General features: G+C 44.2%; 1 protein-coding gene across 4 annotated transcripts in view; it reads left to right on the forward strand.

Annotated features, from left to right (window-relative positions):
- Positions 1-14,070, forward strand: part of FBF1 (Fas binding factor 1) — a 612,463-nt gene that overhangs the window by 239,972 nt on the left and 358,421 nt on the right. For all 4 annotated transcript variants that reach the window (XM_085616959.1, XM_085616957.1, XM_085616961.1 and 1 more), the window contains 2 exons: positions 5,997-6,410; positions 9,402-9,491. In XM_085616959.1, the coding sequence (XP_085473085.1) occupies positions 5,997-6,410; positions 9,402-9,491 (504 nt within the window). The remainder of the gene's footprint in view (positions 1-5,996; positions 6,411-9,401; positions 9,492-14,070) is intronic.

Here is a 14,070-nt window from a genome sequence, read left to right on the forward strand (position 1 = left end):
CATGGTCTACTACACACACCTTCATCAAACACTATTGTGTAGACGTGCAGGCGAAGCAACAGGCTTCTGTAGGCCAGGCTGTTCTTCAGACACTTTTCCAGACCACTGCATCAAATACAGGTGACCACCGCTAAGGGAGACAGTGCTGTACAGTCTATGCAAAAGTATGAATTCTGCAACTCATATCCCTCGAACGCAAAATGCTACTTACCAGTATGCATCTGGTCTTGGCATGTAGAGCTGCAGAATATCATACGCCCACCCGCCTCCCCGTAACCTGTATCTGTTCCAGTTTTATCTTACTTAGATACATTCACATGGACATCTTTTCTGTTTCTTACAAACTCCATCATTTCCCATCATGGCGAGAAACAGTCTGAGGATGGAGTCGTGCCCGTGTGCGCTGTCGTCTGGGGGAGGATTCACCTGTCTCGTGGCTGCAGGGGACTTTTTCAGAGGCAGTGGCGGGGTGGGGGCGTCCGAGCCCGGCGCCGGATGGTGATCTGTGCAGGGGTATGATATTCTGCAGCTCTACATGCCAAGAACAGATGCATCGTTAAAGAGCTCTCCAACCCCAGCGCCAGCAACAACGACATCATGCCATCGCAGGGCCTCTGCAACTCACTCGCCATGTTCTTCCACCGCAAGATCGCCGATATACACGACGCCCAGACCACGCACCCAACCACCGAACCAACGCCCCCCACCACCACCCTCTGCACCTGTACCCCCGTCAGCACGGAAGACACCACCCACGTGATGAACACCATCCACTCCGGCTCCCCAGCTGACCCCTGCCCCCACCACATCTTCAACAAAGCCGACTCCATCATCGCACCCCATCTCCGGAACTTCATCAACAACTCCTTCGCGTCCGCCACTGTCCCAGAGAGCTGGAAGCACGCAGAGATCAGCGCCCTCCTGAAGAAACCTACCGCGGACCCCACGGACCTCAAGAACTTCCGCCCCATCTCGCTCCTTCCCTTCCCTGCTAAAGTCATCGAGAAGACAGTCAACAAACAACTGACCACATTCCTCGAGACGAACGGCTCCCTCGACCCATCGCAGTCCAGATTCCGAGCCAACCACAGCACCGAGACCGTCCTCATCGCAGCCACCGACGACATCAGAATCCTGCTTGACAACGGGGAAATTACCACCCTCATCCTCCTCGACCTATCGGCCGCATTCGACACAGTCTGCCACCGCACCCTAACGACCCGCCTCCACCACGCCGGGATCCAAGGAAAGGCCCTGGATTGGATCACCTCCTTCCTCTCCAACAGAACCCAGAGAGTCCGTCTCCCGCCCTTCCGCGCCGCAGCCACCAAGATCATCTGCGGCGTACCCCAAGGTTCCTCACTCAGCCCGACCCCCTTCATGGTCTACATGAGCCCCCTCGCAGCCATCGCACGCAACCACGACCTCAACATCATCTCCTACGCTGACGACACCCAGCTGATCCTCTCCCTCACCAAAGACCCCGCCACCGCCAAAACCAGCCTCCAGGAAGGAATGAAAGACGTCGCAGAATGGATGAAGCTCAGCCGTCTGAAACTGAACTCAGACAAGACGGACGTCCTCATCCTCGGACCATCTCCCTCCGCCTGGGACGACTCCTGGTGGACCTCTGCACTGGGCACCGCCCCCGAACCCATGGACCACGCACGCAACCTGGGCTTCATCCTGGACTCCTCCCTCACGATGACCAAGCAAGTCAACGCCGTATCATCTTCCTGCTTCAACACCCTTCGCATGCTCCGTAAGATCTTTCGGTGGATCCCCACCGGAACCAGAAAGGCGGTCACCCAGGCCCTCGTCACCAGCCGACTAGACTACGGGAACGCCCTCTACGCTGGAACCACAGCCAAACTACAGAAAAGACTCCAGCGCATACAGAACGCATCCGCACGACTCATCCTGGACATACCTCGACACAGCCACATCTCTGCCCACCTGAGAGACCTGCACTGGCTCCCCGTCAGCAAGAGGATCACGTTCAGGCTCCTCACCCACGCACACAAAGCTCTCCACAACATGGGCCCAGAATACCTCAACAACCGCCTCATGTTCTACACACCTACCCACCAGCTCCGCTCTGCCAGCCTCGCCCTCGCCACCGTCCCTCGGATTCGGAGAACCACCACCGGAGGAAGATCGTTCTCCTACCTGGCTGCCAAGACGTGGAACTCCCTCCCCACCCACCTACGACTTACCAAGGACCATCTCTCCTTCAGGAAGCACCTCAAGACCTGGCTCTTCGGGCAGTAGCAGCCCCCCCCCCCCCCCAGCGCCTTGAGACCCTCACGGGTGAGTAACGCGCTCTATAAATGTTCATGATTGATTGATTGATTGACTAGTAAGTAGCATTTTCCTGTCCAGCCACTCTCCCGATTCTGATGTGGAAGTGCACAGCGCAAATAATTTTAATCGCTAACACTTACAATAAAAGGATCCAGAGCTTGAGCAGTACTGCAATTATACACCGTGAGCAAACACTTTAAAGGGTGTGTACCTCTATTTTATTTTAACAAATCTGATCGTCTCTCTTGCATCTATTAGTCAAAATCTGGGTACAGTCTGTGGCAGGTCTTTTTCGTTCACCCTTTAAAAGCTATTTTAAATGTGCACTGCTTATAAATTTCTAGGACCTGCAGCCCTTTATGCGAATTAACCACATCTAAGGAGTGCCAGCTCTCCAAGTCACCCATATGTTGACCCATCCAACCATTTAATTACTCATCTTAGCCCTCACTCCCCACATCTTATCTTCTTCCTCACCTTCATCACGCCCATACAAATCTAGTTGATACACCTTAACTGCATGCCTCTCTCTTGACGTATCCCCCCTTTCCCTCTCTTCTGCTCTACAACCTTGTCTCATTTGCTTAAATAAAACACAACCTAGAGATTAGTAATGGTATCTGAAAACCAAAGCGCTATAAGTGGAAAAAAAGTGCAATAGCTGGAGCCATTAATTGATTAGGGAGGAAATATATTTATTAGGTCGAGCCTGGGCAGCGCATGCCCTGCTCTGCGAGGCATGCTGTATTCAGGTATGGAGTTGAAGCTCCGCCCATCTTTTCGATTGGCTCCTGTTACTGTTTCTAAATGGCTGATTTTGATTCATGAAAAGGCTTAGTAGACCCTCCTTAGTACCGGCTTGTCTGCATTTGTAACCTCCCTTAAGGACTGGACTTTTTACCTGTGTTGTTACATGGTCTGTTTTATCTACAGTCTGTGAGCAGTATTTTCTTTAATGATTTTCCTCTATTGCAGGCACAAAGTGCTTTCCTGCAAGGGCCCCACTTTGCCTTCGGTGCCTGCGTTAACATTTTTATTAATAGGGCCACCTTGACAAACAAATGCTTTTTTTTGGAAGGGCTCCCCATGCCGCGCTTTCAGTTTAGTGGCGTCTACCCATCTTTCGTTAGACAAGCCGCGTCTAGCGAAGGGTGCACAGCTGTCATTCAACTGGGGGCGCGGCGAGGGGCGCTTTTAAAAAAAGAAAGCATTTGTTTGCGGTGCAACGTGTCTCGCATTTGGGAGAGTTTGGGCCCTTGACATTGTACATGACTGCCTTTTATTTATGTTTTAAAAAAACAAGATTTAGATCGAAGGCGTTGTCATTTGCAATGCCAATAACTTGGACTCTCGCATGTGCGAGACCTGTTGCATTGAAAATGCTTGTTAACATTGATCTCAGCTGAAATAACGTGCATGAATGAGAAATAACATGCTAACTTTCCAGCTGATGTGGGAGACTGTACAGGGGTAACTGAATTCTGGGATCATTTTGTTGATGTATTTACCAGGACCTGTTGGCTCTGTTTAGAAAGGACATCTCAAACAAATTTATTGTATATAATCCCCATAACATAATTGTATTTCTTAATGTGGCTGTGTTGACATGTATAAACTAGATATGGGCTATTTAAAAAAAAAAAAAAAACTGCAGGGAGAAGGGTAAATCCAAAAAGCAGGAAAGTCCTTCATTATTTATTCTATTTGTGAGCTTCCGTGACATGAACTTCTAATATGCGTATGGTTCATTGTATTATTTTATTGTGCTGCCATAAAACAAGTCAAAACGGAACCAAATTATAAATTGCTTTTCTTACTCTTACTGATTGGGTGCTTGGATTAGGGCTAAGATTGGCTGTAAGGTCCTGGTCTCATATTGGTTCTAGATTTTTGGGCTAGTGTTGTGATTGGATAGTGTTAGGGCTAGGGTTCACATTGGCTGAAGGGGTCACCTGACTACTAGGGCTATAAACGGCCAAGGCTTAGGGCGTCTCAGCCCGGGCATCTCGGCTAAGGGTGGAGAGGAAAAGGGTGAGTGCCTGTTTGAGCCTGTTCGAGACTGGTCGGGACCTGGGCCAGAAATGCTGCCCATTTTCCCATTCATTAATACTCACTCTATGTATGTGTTCCTCTGTATGTAAGCATTAATTTCACTATAGATATGTACCTATCTTTGTGTATTGCTTTGTATAAACATGTAGAATAATTATGTTGTTAAATAAACCACACAAAAAATATATATATATATATATCTTTGGTCTACATATACTTGCTTCTATTGTGCATCTATGTATCTCCATGTACTTGGATCTGTGTGTCTGTTACTTTTCTCCTGAAAAAGCATATCCAATGCACTACCCTATTACTCATCCTGTACCTCTATCAATATCTTTAATCTGCATATACTTACCTACTTTATGCATCTATATACTCTCAATGTACTTGTGGATCTATATATTTATCACTTTCTTCTAATTTAGCATTTCCAATGCACTATCCTATTTCTCAGACTATATTTCTCTCAATATATCTTCTAGCCCAACTTTCTGACTCATCTCAAACTTTTTTCTACTACTCTTTCTAATGCACTACCCTATCTCTCACCCTATCCATCTATCTTTACATCCTCTACACCCACTCTCTCATTTATCCCAAACCCCATACCACTACTGTTACCCAAAATAACCCTTTCTTGACTCTCTCCTACTCTACACCTCCTTGCATCATCTGACACTTCTTTTCCCATACCGATCCCCCACAAAAAACCTTTCCAAACTCTTCCCTCTGATTCCTCCCCTCCAAAAACCCTTTTTACTCATCCAAAAGCCTCCTCCTACTGCTTTGACCTAAAAAAAGAAATCCTTCACTCTTATATCCCTCCACTATCCTTTTCAACCAAAATACCAGACCAACATGTTCACTTCTCTAATTCCATATTCCACTATACTAATTCACCACTAATCCTTTATGGGTTCCAGAGTAACGTGCTACCCGCCAACAAAGCGTTTTAACACCTCATCAGGGTTACTAGCGCTATATAAATGCAAACCTTTCTCACTTTTTTACCCCTCCCCAACCCTTCTCAATCCAAATAACTGACTAACATATCCACCACTCAAATTACTTCATATTTCACTATACTGATTTTCAACAATAATCCTTTATGGGTTCCAGAGTAGCCTGCTACTTGCCAGAAAAGCGCTTCAACACCCCATCAGGGGTAACAGGCGCTATATTAATGCAAACCTTTCTTTCCCTTTTATCCCTCACTCAAAATAGCGGACTAATATCTACCACTCAAATTACTTTCATATGTTCACCATACTAATTAACCACTAATTCTTTATGGGCTTCCGGATGAGCATGCTACTCGCCAAAAAAGCGCTTTCCTCTTCTATCCTTCTGCTATCCTTCCGAATCCAAATAACTGACTAACATATCCACCACTTAAAATTTACTTGCATGTTTCACTATACTAATTCAACACTAATCCTCTATGGGTACCGGAGTAGCGTGCTACTCGCCGAAAAGCGCTTCGACGCCTCGTCAGGGGTAGTAAGCGCTATACAAATGCAATTACAATACAATACATACATTTCAATTTGCTTACCATTCTCTTTAATTTATTACTACGGTGCTTTGCTTTGTCCTCTCGTCTTGTTTACTAATCTCTTTTCTACTCTATTTTACAGATTCTCATCTGAGAATATCAATGAGGTTAAACCGGATCAAAAGCCAACCACTCCAGCCACAGCGAGCCCTGCACGGGGTGGCCGGAATGGGGGCGATTGGTTGGGATTGAAAGATGAAATTCCAGAATTTGCACTTAAAGAAGCCACTGCTTCACCTAAGGCTACCCCCTCCAGTCCGGTCATAAAACGCGCCTCAACAAGCCGTCCTCCATCTGGTGCCAAAGTAGCGGAGGATAAAATGAACAGATCCGGTCTGTTGGAATCAAATGCTACTCCAGCAGAGGATGACAACTGGCTAAGCAGTGCCTTGTCCAGAAAAAAGGCTTTGAAGCAGGAGAAACTGGAAGACAAGGGGTCTGACACAGTGGCTCAACGGGGACAGGAAGAAAGGACAGAGAGCCATCCTCGAGTGAGGTGAGTACTTGAAATAACAGATCGCCTTGCAGGCACAGACTAAGGTGCTTTGGCCAGACTGTGTGCCGGTGTGCCTGATTGTATTAGATTAATTATTTGCTGCATTTCCGGACTAAAACATTTAGTCTTAACAGTGTAGAGGTCACACAAAGTCCGTGTAGTTTGCACATCTCCACATCAGTCTGCCTCAGTGGACTGTAGGCAATCTACTGGCAACTTTTCGCCTAGATCAGGCAAGCTAGCCACATAAAGCTGGATAGTCAGTCATACTCAGTAGTGCCATCTTAAGGATTTTTGGGGCCTATGGCATGCCATATTTTGGGCCCTGTTTGGAACAAATTTAAATTAATTGCCCATTTCTGCTAATTCAAGCCCTTTTAATGCTGAACAATATTGTATTATCCATTAAGTATGGGGCATGCACAAAAAAAGCCAAAAGCTCAAAGCTGCCCAGCAACTCGTAACATATTTTTTTTGTTGAAAAAGCATTAGTTTAGCTATTCATTTATGCACATATATTTCGATTAATTTTGTCTTTCAACAACATTCGTTTATGTGGTCTTCAGTATTTAACTATAATCAGTCTGTTGTTCCCATAGGAAGACACAGTTATGGTCACTTCATGGGTTAAGGGAATTTGGTAAATGTTTAGTGAACTACTGTACTGCAAAATCTTAAAACAAGACACAAGCACATGGCACTTCAAAAGTAACTTAAATTGCTAGATATTCGTAATCTCCAAAACTACCCTTCAACGCTGGCATTCTCTCTGCATGCAATACTGCTCTGAACTGAAGATTTTCACCATTTAATTATTTGTAATCTTACAATTTTCTCCTTAATTCTCCCTCTCCACCGTGCCCCTCCTACTGTTTTTCTATGTTTACAATTCTCTAGCTAAGCAGTGACCCTCAACTCTGCTAAGTGACAGAAATGGGAGTTTTGGGGATACAGGAGAAGGACAGAGAGGGTGGTATAGCAAGAGAGGTCAAATAGATGGAGAAGGGAGGTGGACCCAGAGATGAGGTACGGAAAGACATCAGGTAAAGAGATAAATGTGAATTAACTAATAAAAGAAAGTTTACTATATGACTAGTGAATGGTAGAGAAAGAATGAGAGGTGGAATGGTGAGTAAAGCTTTGGAGTAAGGTAGAGAGAGCTAGGGATGTGGAAAAAGAAATCTAGAAATAAGAAAAGGGGTAGGGTGCGCCGAGAGGTGAAGTAGAAAAAGAAGAAAGGGAGAAAGAGAGATGAGTTATTGAGAGGAAGAGAAAGAAAGGGTAAAGTGAGGTGGTGAAAGAGGTATAGAGTGATGCAAGGCAAAGAGCGGGGAAATATGAGAAGAGGTATATAAAGAAGACAGGTCAGGTAAAAGATAGTGAGGAAAATAGAGAATGATTGCTAAAAAGACACGAGGTGCAGGGAAAAAGTGTAGAGACAGATGTGAGGTGGAGAAAGAGGTTAGTTTGAAACAGAGGTGTAGTGAAAGATAGTGCTGTAGGGTTTGGGCTTTGTGAAGGAGAGAGATGTATAAAGAGAGTTAGAGATCGAGGTGAAGTAGATAGGGTAAGTTGAAATTCAAAAGGTGGTGATAAGAAAGATGAGCGAGAGGAAGGAATCATAGAAAGGGTTTGAGGTAGAAAGAGAGGTGGCAAGAAATTAGTAAGTAAAAGAGGTGAAGTATAGTCAAGGCCGCTGGAATTATGTGGTAGGGGACGGCCAAATTATGCTGCAGTAATGCAGCACATTTTATAATAGTGTTACCTCCTTATTTTGTAATTTTTACACTTGTCAATCACTGTTTAGGCATTGGTAGCACATCATTAGTTTCAATTTAATATCCAAATACAGCAATAAGCAACAGAAAAGTGACCAGTCAACTTTTGCAAAAGGCTGTCAACTGCAAAGCAACACGTGCCACTGTACTATTAGTAACCTTTTAACCATTTGAGCTAGAAACATTTAGTTAAAATCTGCAGATTATGCAGAAGATGATGGATTATGTGGGAAATGCAGCAAATCCATAATTATGCCAAAAATACTGCGGCCGCACAATCGTATTACTCCAGTGGCCCTAAGTACAGTGAGCAGAGACAGAAAGAGAAGAGGTTAAGAGTTGTGATAGTGAGCAGGCGGTGAGGTAAAAAAAGTAGTCTGGTAGAAAGAAAGAGTTGACGCAGTAAAATATCTAAAGCGGATGAACCTCACTATGTGGGCAGCAGAACGCTTTGCAGAGAGCAGGTCAGGGTGTATAGCACTTTGCATTAAACATTAAAGGCAACCACAACACTGTCACTTTTAAGAACCAAGAGAAGGTAAATTGGTGGATGAATAATCCTGAGAGAGGACAGTAATTGGAGGCATCTGTGATATTGATTATGTGTTGACAACGGAGGTGAACAGGTAGGTTCTGCAGACTTTACAGAAGGTTTACAAAATATTTTCTCATGTGAATGTATAGCATGTTAAAATTAAAACCTGGTGAGAGTGACTTAACCTGGAAAGTAATGTAGCGCCTCAAATAAAGGGAATAGTTAATAATTCAAGATCATGAACAAAAAGCAGCCATGGAGGGACTGATGGGGGGCATTCTCTTCATAAGTCTCCAGGAAGGCGGAAGGAGTGGGATGTCTCCTCATTGGTTGCATAACTTTTATATATAGAATGCAATTGCAATTCTATGCCTAGTAGGTCTGTAATATGAATACACCATAAAATATCTGATGTGTGCAGAATAATACGGTAACAGTTACTACAGCCCCAAAATGCACATTCTTTATGCAGAAAGCAGTGTTGGTTTTTACAAAAATGGGCACAGATTTTATAGAATGATGGACAGAGCTAGGACTGTTAAAATTGGATTGTAATTTTCCACTGCCTATTCCCTGTTTAGTGTGTTGTTACTTCTTAACAAATATGTCTGTACCTGACTTTTCTGTGCCTCTCAACAAATTGCTGACTAATTAAATGTTATTGCCTATTGTTTGCAGTAAACCTTCACCCGCTCCAAGTACACACCAGGAAGCCTCCAATATGGCAGTGGTGGATGCTGCCAGGCTCGACGGGGCAGAAGCATCTAGGTAGATATTTTATAAATAACGTCATGGCAGACCTTATTTATGTGTTAGAACTCTTGATACATGCAGATACATAGTAGATAGGCTACAGTTGTGCACTTGCTTTGGTAGTAGATACTCTCAGTTAGAACCTTGGCTGACACAGGTTTTTGAGGGCAGATTTGGACATAAATATGGGTGCAGATGTGCTGGGCATAGGTTGCGTAATGGCTGATGTACAAAACTGGACAGGTAGTATTTTGTGTTGCCTGGGATCATAGTCTCTCTTTGACAGGTAGTGTACACGGGCTATAGAAAAACATGCTGACAGATGTGCAGACTTTAACAGGTAGTGCACATAAGTCGCTGGGTCACCCGGAGATCGACAGCTCAACTGAACAGATGAATCATATCAGTTGTTTGGTGACCTGCCTGTGGATATGCTAAAATATGGATGATGTTGAATAACTTGTTCATTGATCTGCTCTTACAGGCTGATTGTGCGTAGGTGTTTTTGGGTGCTTGTGTGCTTAATTAGGCTGGGGTAGCGTGGAAGTTATATGCTCACGTGGAGTACTGATGTTGGATAGCCTGGGACTAGATTAAACGGATCATGTTGGTTAGGCTGGGAACAGATATGCACAATTAGTTAAGTGAGCTTGGTAACATGTATGTTGTGTGAAACGTTTAGGTGTACTGGTACTGGTGTACTGGTACTAGTTTGGTGTTTTTCCATGCATTGAATTGGAATTGTGCTGCTGTTTGGCAGCCTGGAACTTGATTTGCTTTTTTGGGTTATTAGAATTTTGGATGCAAGGGAGCATATATGCACGGCCGAATGGATCCAGGGGCCTGCAACCCCGGATCTTTTGCTTCAGAACCTCTCCGGTACTCCTCTGAGCCTTGCGGTCCATCTGCCCCAAGCTTTTACCTTCTTACACTCATAAACTATCACTTACAGAGAGCTTGAATAGATGCCTTCATTGTGATTGGCATTTCACTCCCAACCCTCACTGGCTAGCTCTTTCTGTGACCCCAGCCGATAGGTCACTTAATTTTCGTCTCTTTTCTCAGAACTGTGCATTTGTGGACTGGTAGAGTATAGAGCTTTATGTGGGATTTTTACTCGAAGTGCTTAAATTAAGATATTTTGGATGTTTTTGAATTTCAGAAAAAACTGGAAACCCTCCACAAATATGAGCTAGGAATTTGGAGGTTTCTATAGAAAGCATTGGTTACATTATGACAACTATATTTGAAGCCCCTAAAGTACTCTCAATCAGGTTTACATCCCGTAGATCAGGATTCATCTAGTATCTCACCTAAATAATGATTTTCCTTATATTTACCCATGATGCCATAGACACTGAAATATTTATACTTGTAAACAATTGAAACAACTTAATCATTTTAGGCATGGAATGGTAAGACTTCCCGTACAAAAAAGATAACTCCGTTTCTGTGTACGTGTAATTTAGTTGTATTCGTAGTGCACAGAGGTCACTGTGTGACATTGAATGCTTGTATGCCAGTATAAATTGCCTCTTATCAAATGCTTTTAGGGCACCTGTGCACTGCTATTTATGGAGAACAGATGGCCTGCTTGCTTTATCCTTAGTTGTACTGGTAGCGATTTTGGTGTGGGACAGACGACACAGCGACCTCATGTTTGGTCCCACTCCCCATCACCTTACTAGCCTTATGCCCATTTGGCCTGTGTGCAGGATCCATGAAACTTAGAGAAAACTCTACTTTACAAAATCAGTAATGAAATTTATCTAAAGACATTTTCCATCTATTGCCCTAAACAAAACATTCCTCATTAAAGAGAACAGTTAAGCCACTAGCTGGCTTAACAAATGTAGGACATTGAGCCGGCAGCAGTGACAAAGAAGAATGTGTCACTTGAAAGTAGCAAGTCGTAGCATCGTCCCATAATACTGCGTAGTGACAGTCATTGAATTTCTTTCTCTCTGTAACAAAGAACCCTAAAATAGGAACTCTTCCCTATGTCTATTGCAACAGTGTCAAGGTTGCCTAGATATCGAGGATGCCTTTGTGTTTAGGCTTTCTTGTCCTTGTGGTTTCATTTTAATGCAAGAAAGGTCCCTGTCAGGCACATGAGTACCACTTGGTTAAAGGCTTTATTAAGGGATTCATGTAACAACAATATCCCTATACCAGAAGCTTAATTGCAGAGAGGGCTTTAACAGTGATGGACGCACAAGCATCATGCAGTCCTTTATGACAAAAGGTAGTTCAATATTGTTGCTCGAATTGCATTCCCTTAAAAATCAGAAGACAAGAGACGTTTGGCAAAACAGGAACAGTTTGTTTAATTAAACAGTTTGGCCGGGAGAACAGTTACAGGCAGAAGGTCTGAGGACTGTCTCAATTTACATTGAGTTTGAGACTTCTTTAAATCCAATATCACAACAGCCATAAAAGGTTTCCGGCGTGCCATATATGGTGAGGAATGTTGGTTACTGCCTTTAGGGTCATAAATTAATGGTCAGGTGGGTCTTGACCTGCATTGACAGAGTGTGGCCTGTGGTGAATTTGGCCAGAAGTCCGGCATGGGGATTGTGTGATCACTATTTGTGGTAGGCCGATTGGCTAAGTGTTCCTAAGTCATGTGGTATCTCATTTTATGGTGTTTTAGGAGCACATACCCCCACTGACGATGTGTGATTTATTGGGGAAATCTCCCTTGACTCTCTGACCATTGTAATTTTGCTGCGTCTATCTGTGGAACTGATCAGGAGTTTCCTGCCAGAGTGTTTGCCTGCTAGCTATACACCCTCTCACCTGTAACCCATCTGTGGAAATGTGGATTTTCCTGATCAGTTATGTCCCCTATCTTGGACCCCAACGGTTTTATATGCATGTTACAAGTACATGTATGTTCCCTCCAGTTCCAGTTTCTAAGACGCAAACATATGTGTGTCTACCGTCAACATGTTCTCTGTCAGATCCGCCATCAATGGGCTGGATATTCGATTCCTTAGTATGAAAGGCCACCGACTTTATATGGCTAAGTTACTCCATTTTTACAGTTCAGGCGAGTAGGCCCGATTCTGTCCTCAAAGCCTTTCCCTGCTCTCTGTCTCTGACAGCTTCAGCTTGAGCTCGCATCTGTATCCATGAACTTTGTCCTACTCCCTGTGCAGCTAACGGTGCCTGCCTCGGCTAGTTTTCGCCTGTCTGCCAAGAAGTTGTATTTCACCTTCGAATTATCTATTTTGCTCTTCAGCCGGTGCATTCCTGTCCAGTGATTTAGGTAAACATTTCCTCTAGCTCACAAGCAAAGGACTCAGCCTTTCCGTCCTCCTGCAAGTGATTCATAGCCCTGTTGCCATGGAAAGTTTTCTGCCCCTCGCATCTCATATAGACACTTAGACGCTTGTACACGCACACAGTCAGTATAGAATAGATTCTGTCCGAGAGTCTCTTCCTTGTGGATAACATAGTTCTTTAAACATAGGATGTTAGATATGATTTGGGATTAGGATGACTTGACCCCAGACTTCTCGTCTCCACATGTAGAGCTAAATGTCAAGTCCCCTTCACCCCCTAGTTGCACGTCAATTACACGTCATGCTGCCGCGCGCGCATCTATGCCAAGTATTATCTTATAGATCCACCTATGTCTGATAATTCTAACCAATCATGTTTCTTTTATTCCTTATTACGCCTAGTTTCGATTATGTCACTGTCACGTCATTTTTCTTATCAAATGTTACGCCTTCTACATTCGTTTCATTGTAATGTACTTATTATAAAAATACATGTCTGTTAATAAATTATTGTACTTCACTTCCTGAACCTTCGTGGTGACGGAACCTGAGGGCCGCGACTCGAGTCGGCCATTTTGAATGGAATAAAGCCCATTAGAAACCTCTTATACCACGGATTCTGCCTCTTGTTATTTTGAGCTATTTACTTTAATTTAAGATTCCGCATGAAATTCAGTCCGGTAATATTTATTTTATTTACCACATAATGGCGCCCGAACAGGGACACTTTCTCATCTCACGCGCCGGCGGTGCGTTGCAGGCCCGGTCTCCTGCCACAGCTGGACGGACCATAAACGCGTACCAGCAGGATTTCCTGTAAGCTCCCTCCGGTCAAGCGGGGGCGACTGAGGCTGCGATCAACCCAGACGAGGCGGTGAGAAGTGCGAAGTATCCCGACCAGAGCCTAGCTGAGAGAGCAAGATCCGAGGTATACAGAGGCCCACCAGGTTTTCCGAAATTCCGACGTCCAGAGGGTCCGATGTCCGCAGTTATCGAGTCCTGTCCATTCTCTGAGGCCTTCCGTTTCAAGGAGCTACTCGGTGAGTACCATCGCCGGGGAGGCGTGTTGACGCGCACATAGGTTGTGCCGGTCAAGACGGATTTGGGTACACAAATCCGGTCTGCACTGTTTAGCAGTGTATATGTACTGTTTAGCAGTATATCAAGTATTCCGAAGTATTCAGTTATTGTCAAGAATTCAGCGTGGTGATTAGTTAGGCAGACTGTCATCATTGTCGATCATTGTTATAATGTTTAATGTTTAATGTTTAAAGTATTCAGAAAATGTCTTGCATATTGTGGTATGA

Source organism: Triturus cristatus, chromosome 7 (genome assembly GCF_964204655.1).
Source record: "Triturus cristatus chromosome 7, aTriCri1.1, whole genome shotgun sequence".
In the NCBI taxonomy this organism is placed as follows: domain Eukaryota; kingdom Metazoa; phylum Chordata; class Amphibia; order Caudata; family Salamandridae; genus Triturus; species Triturus cristatus.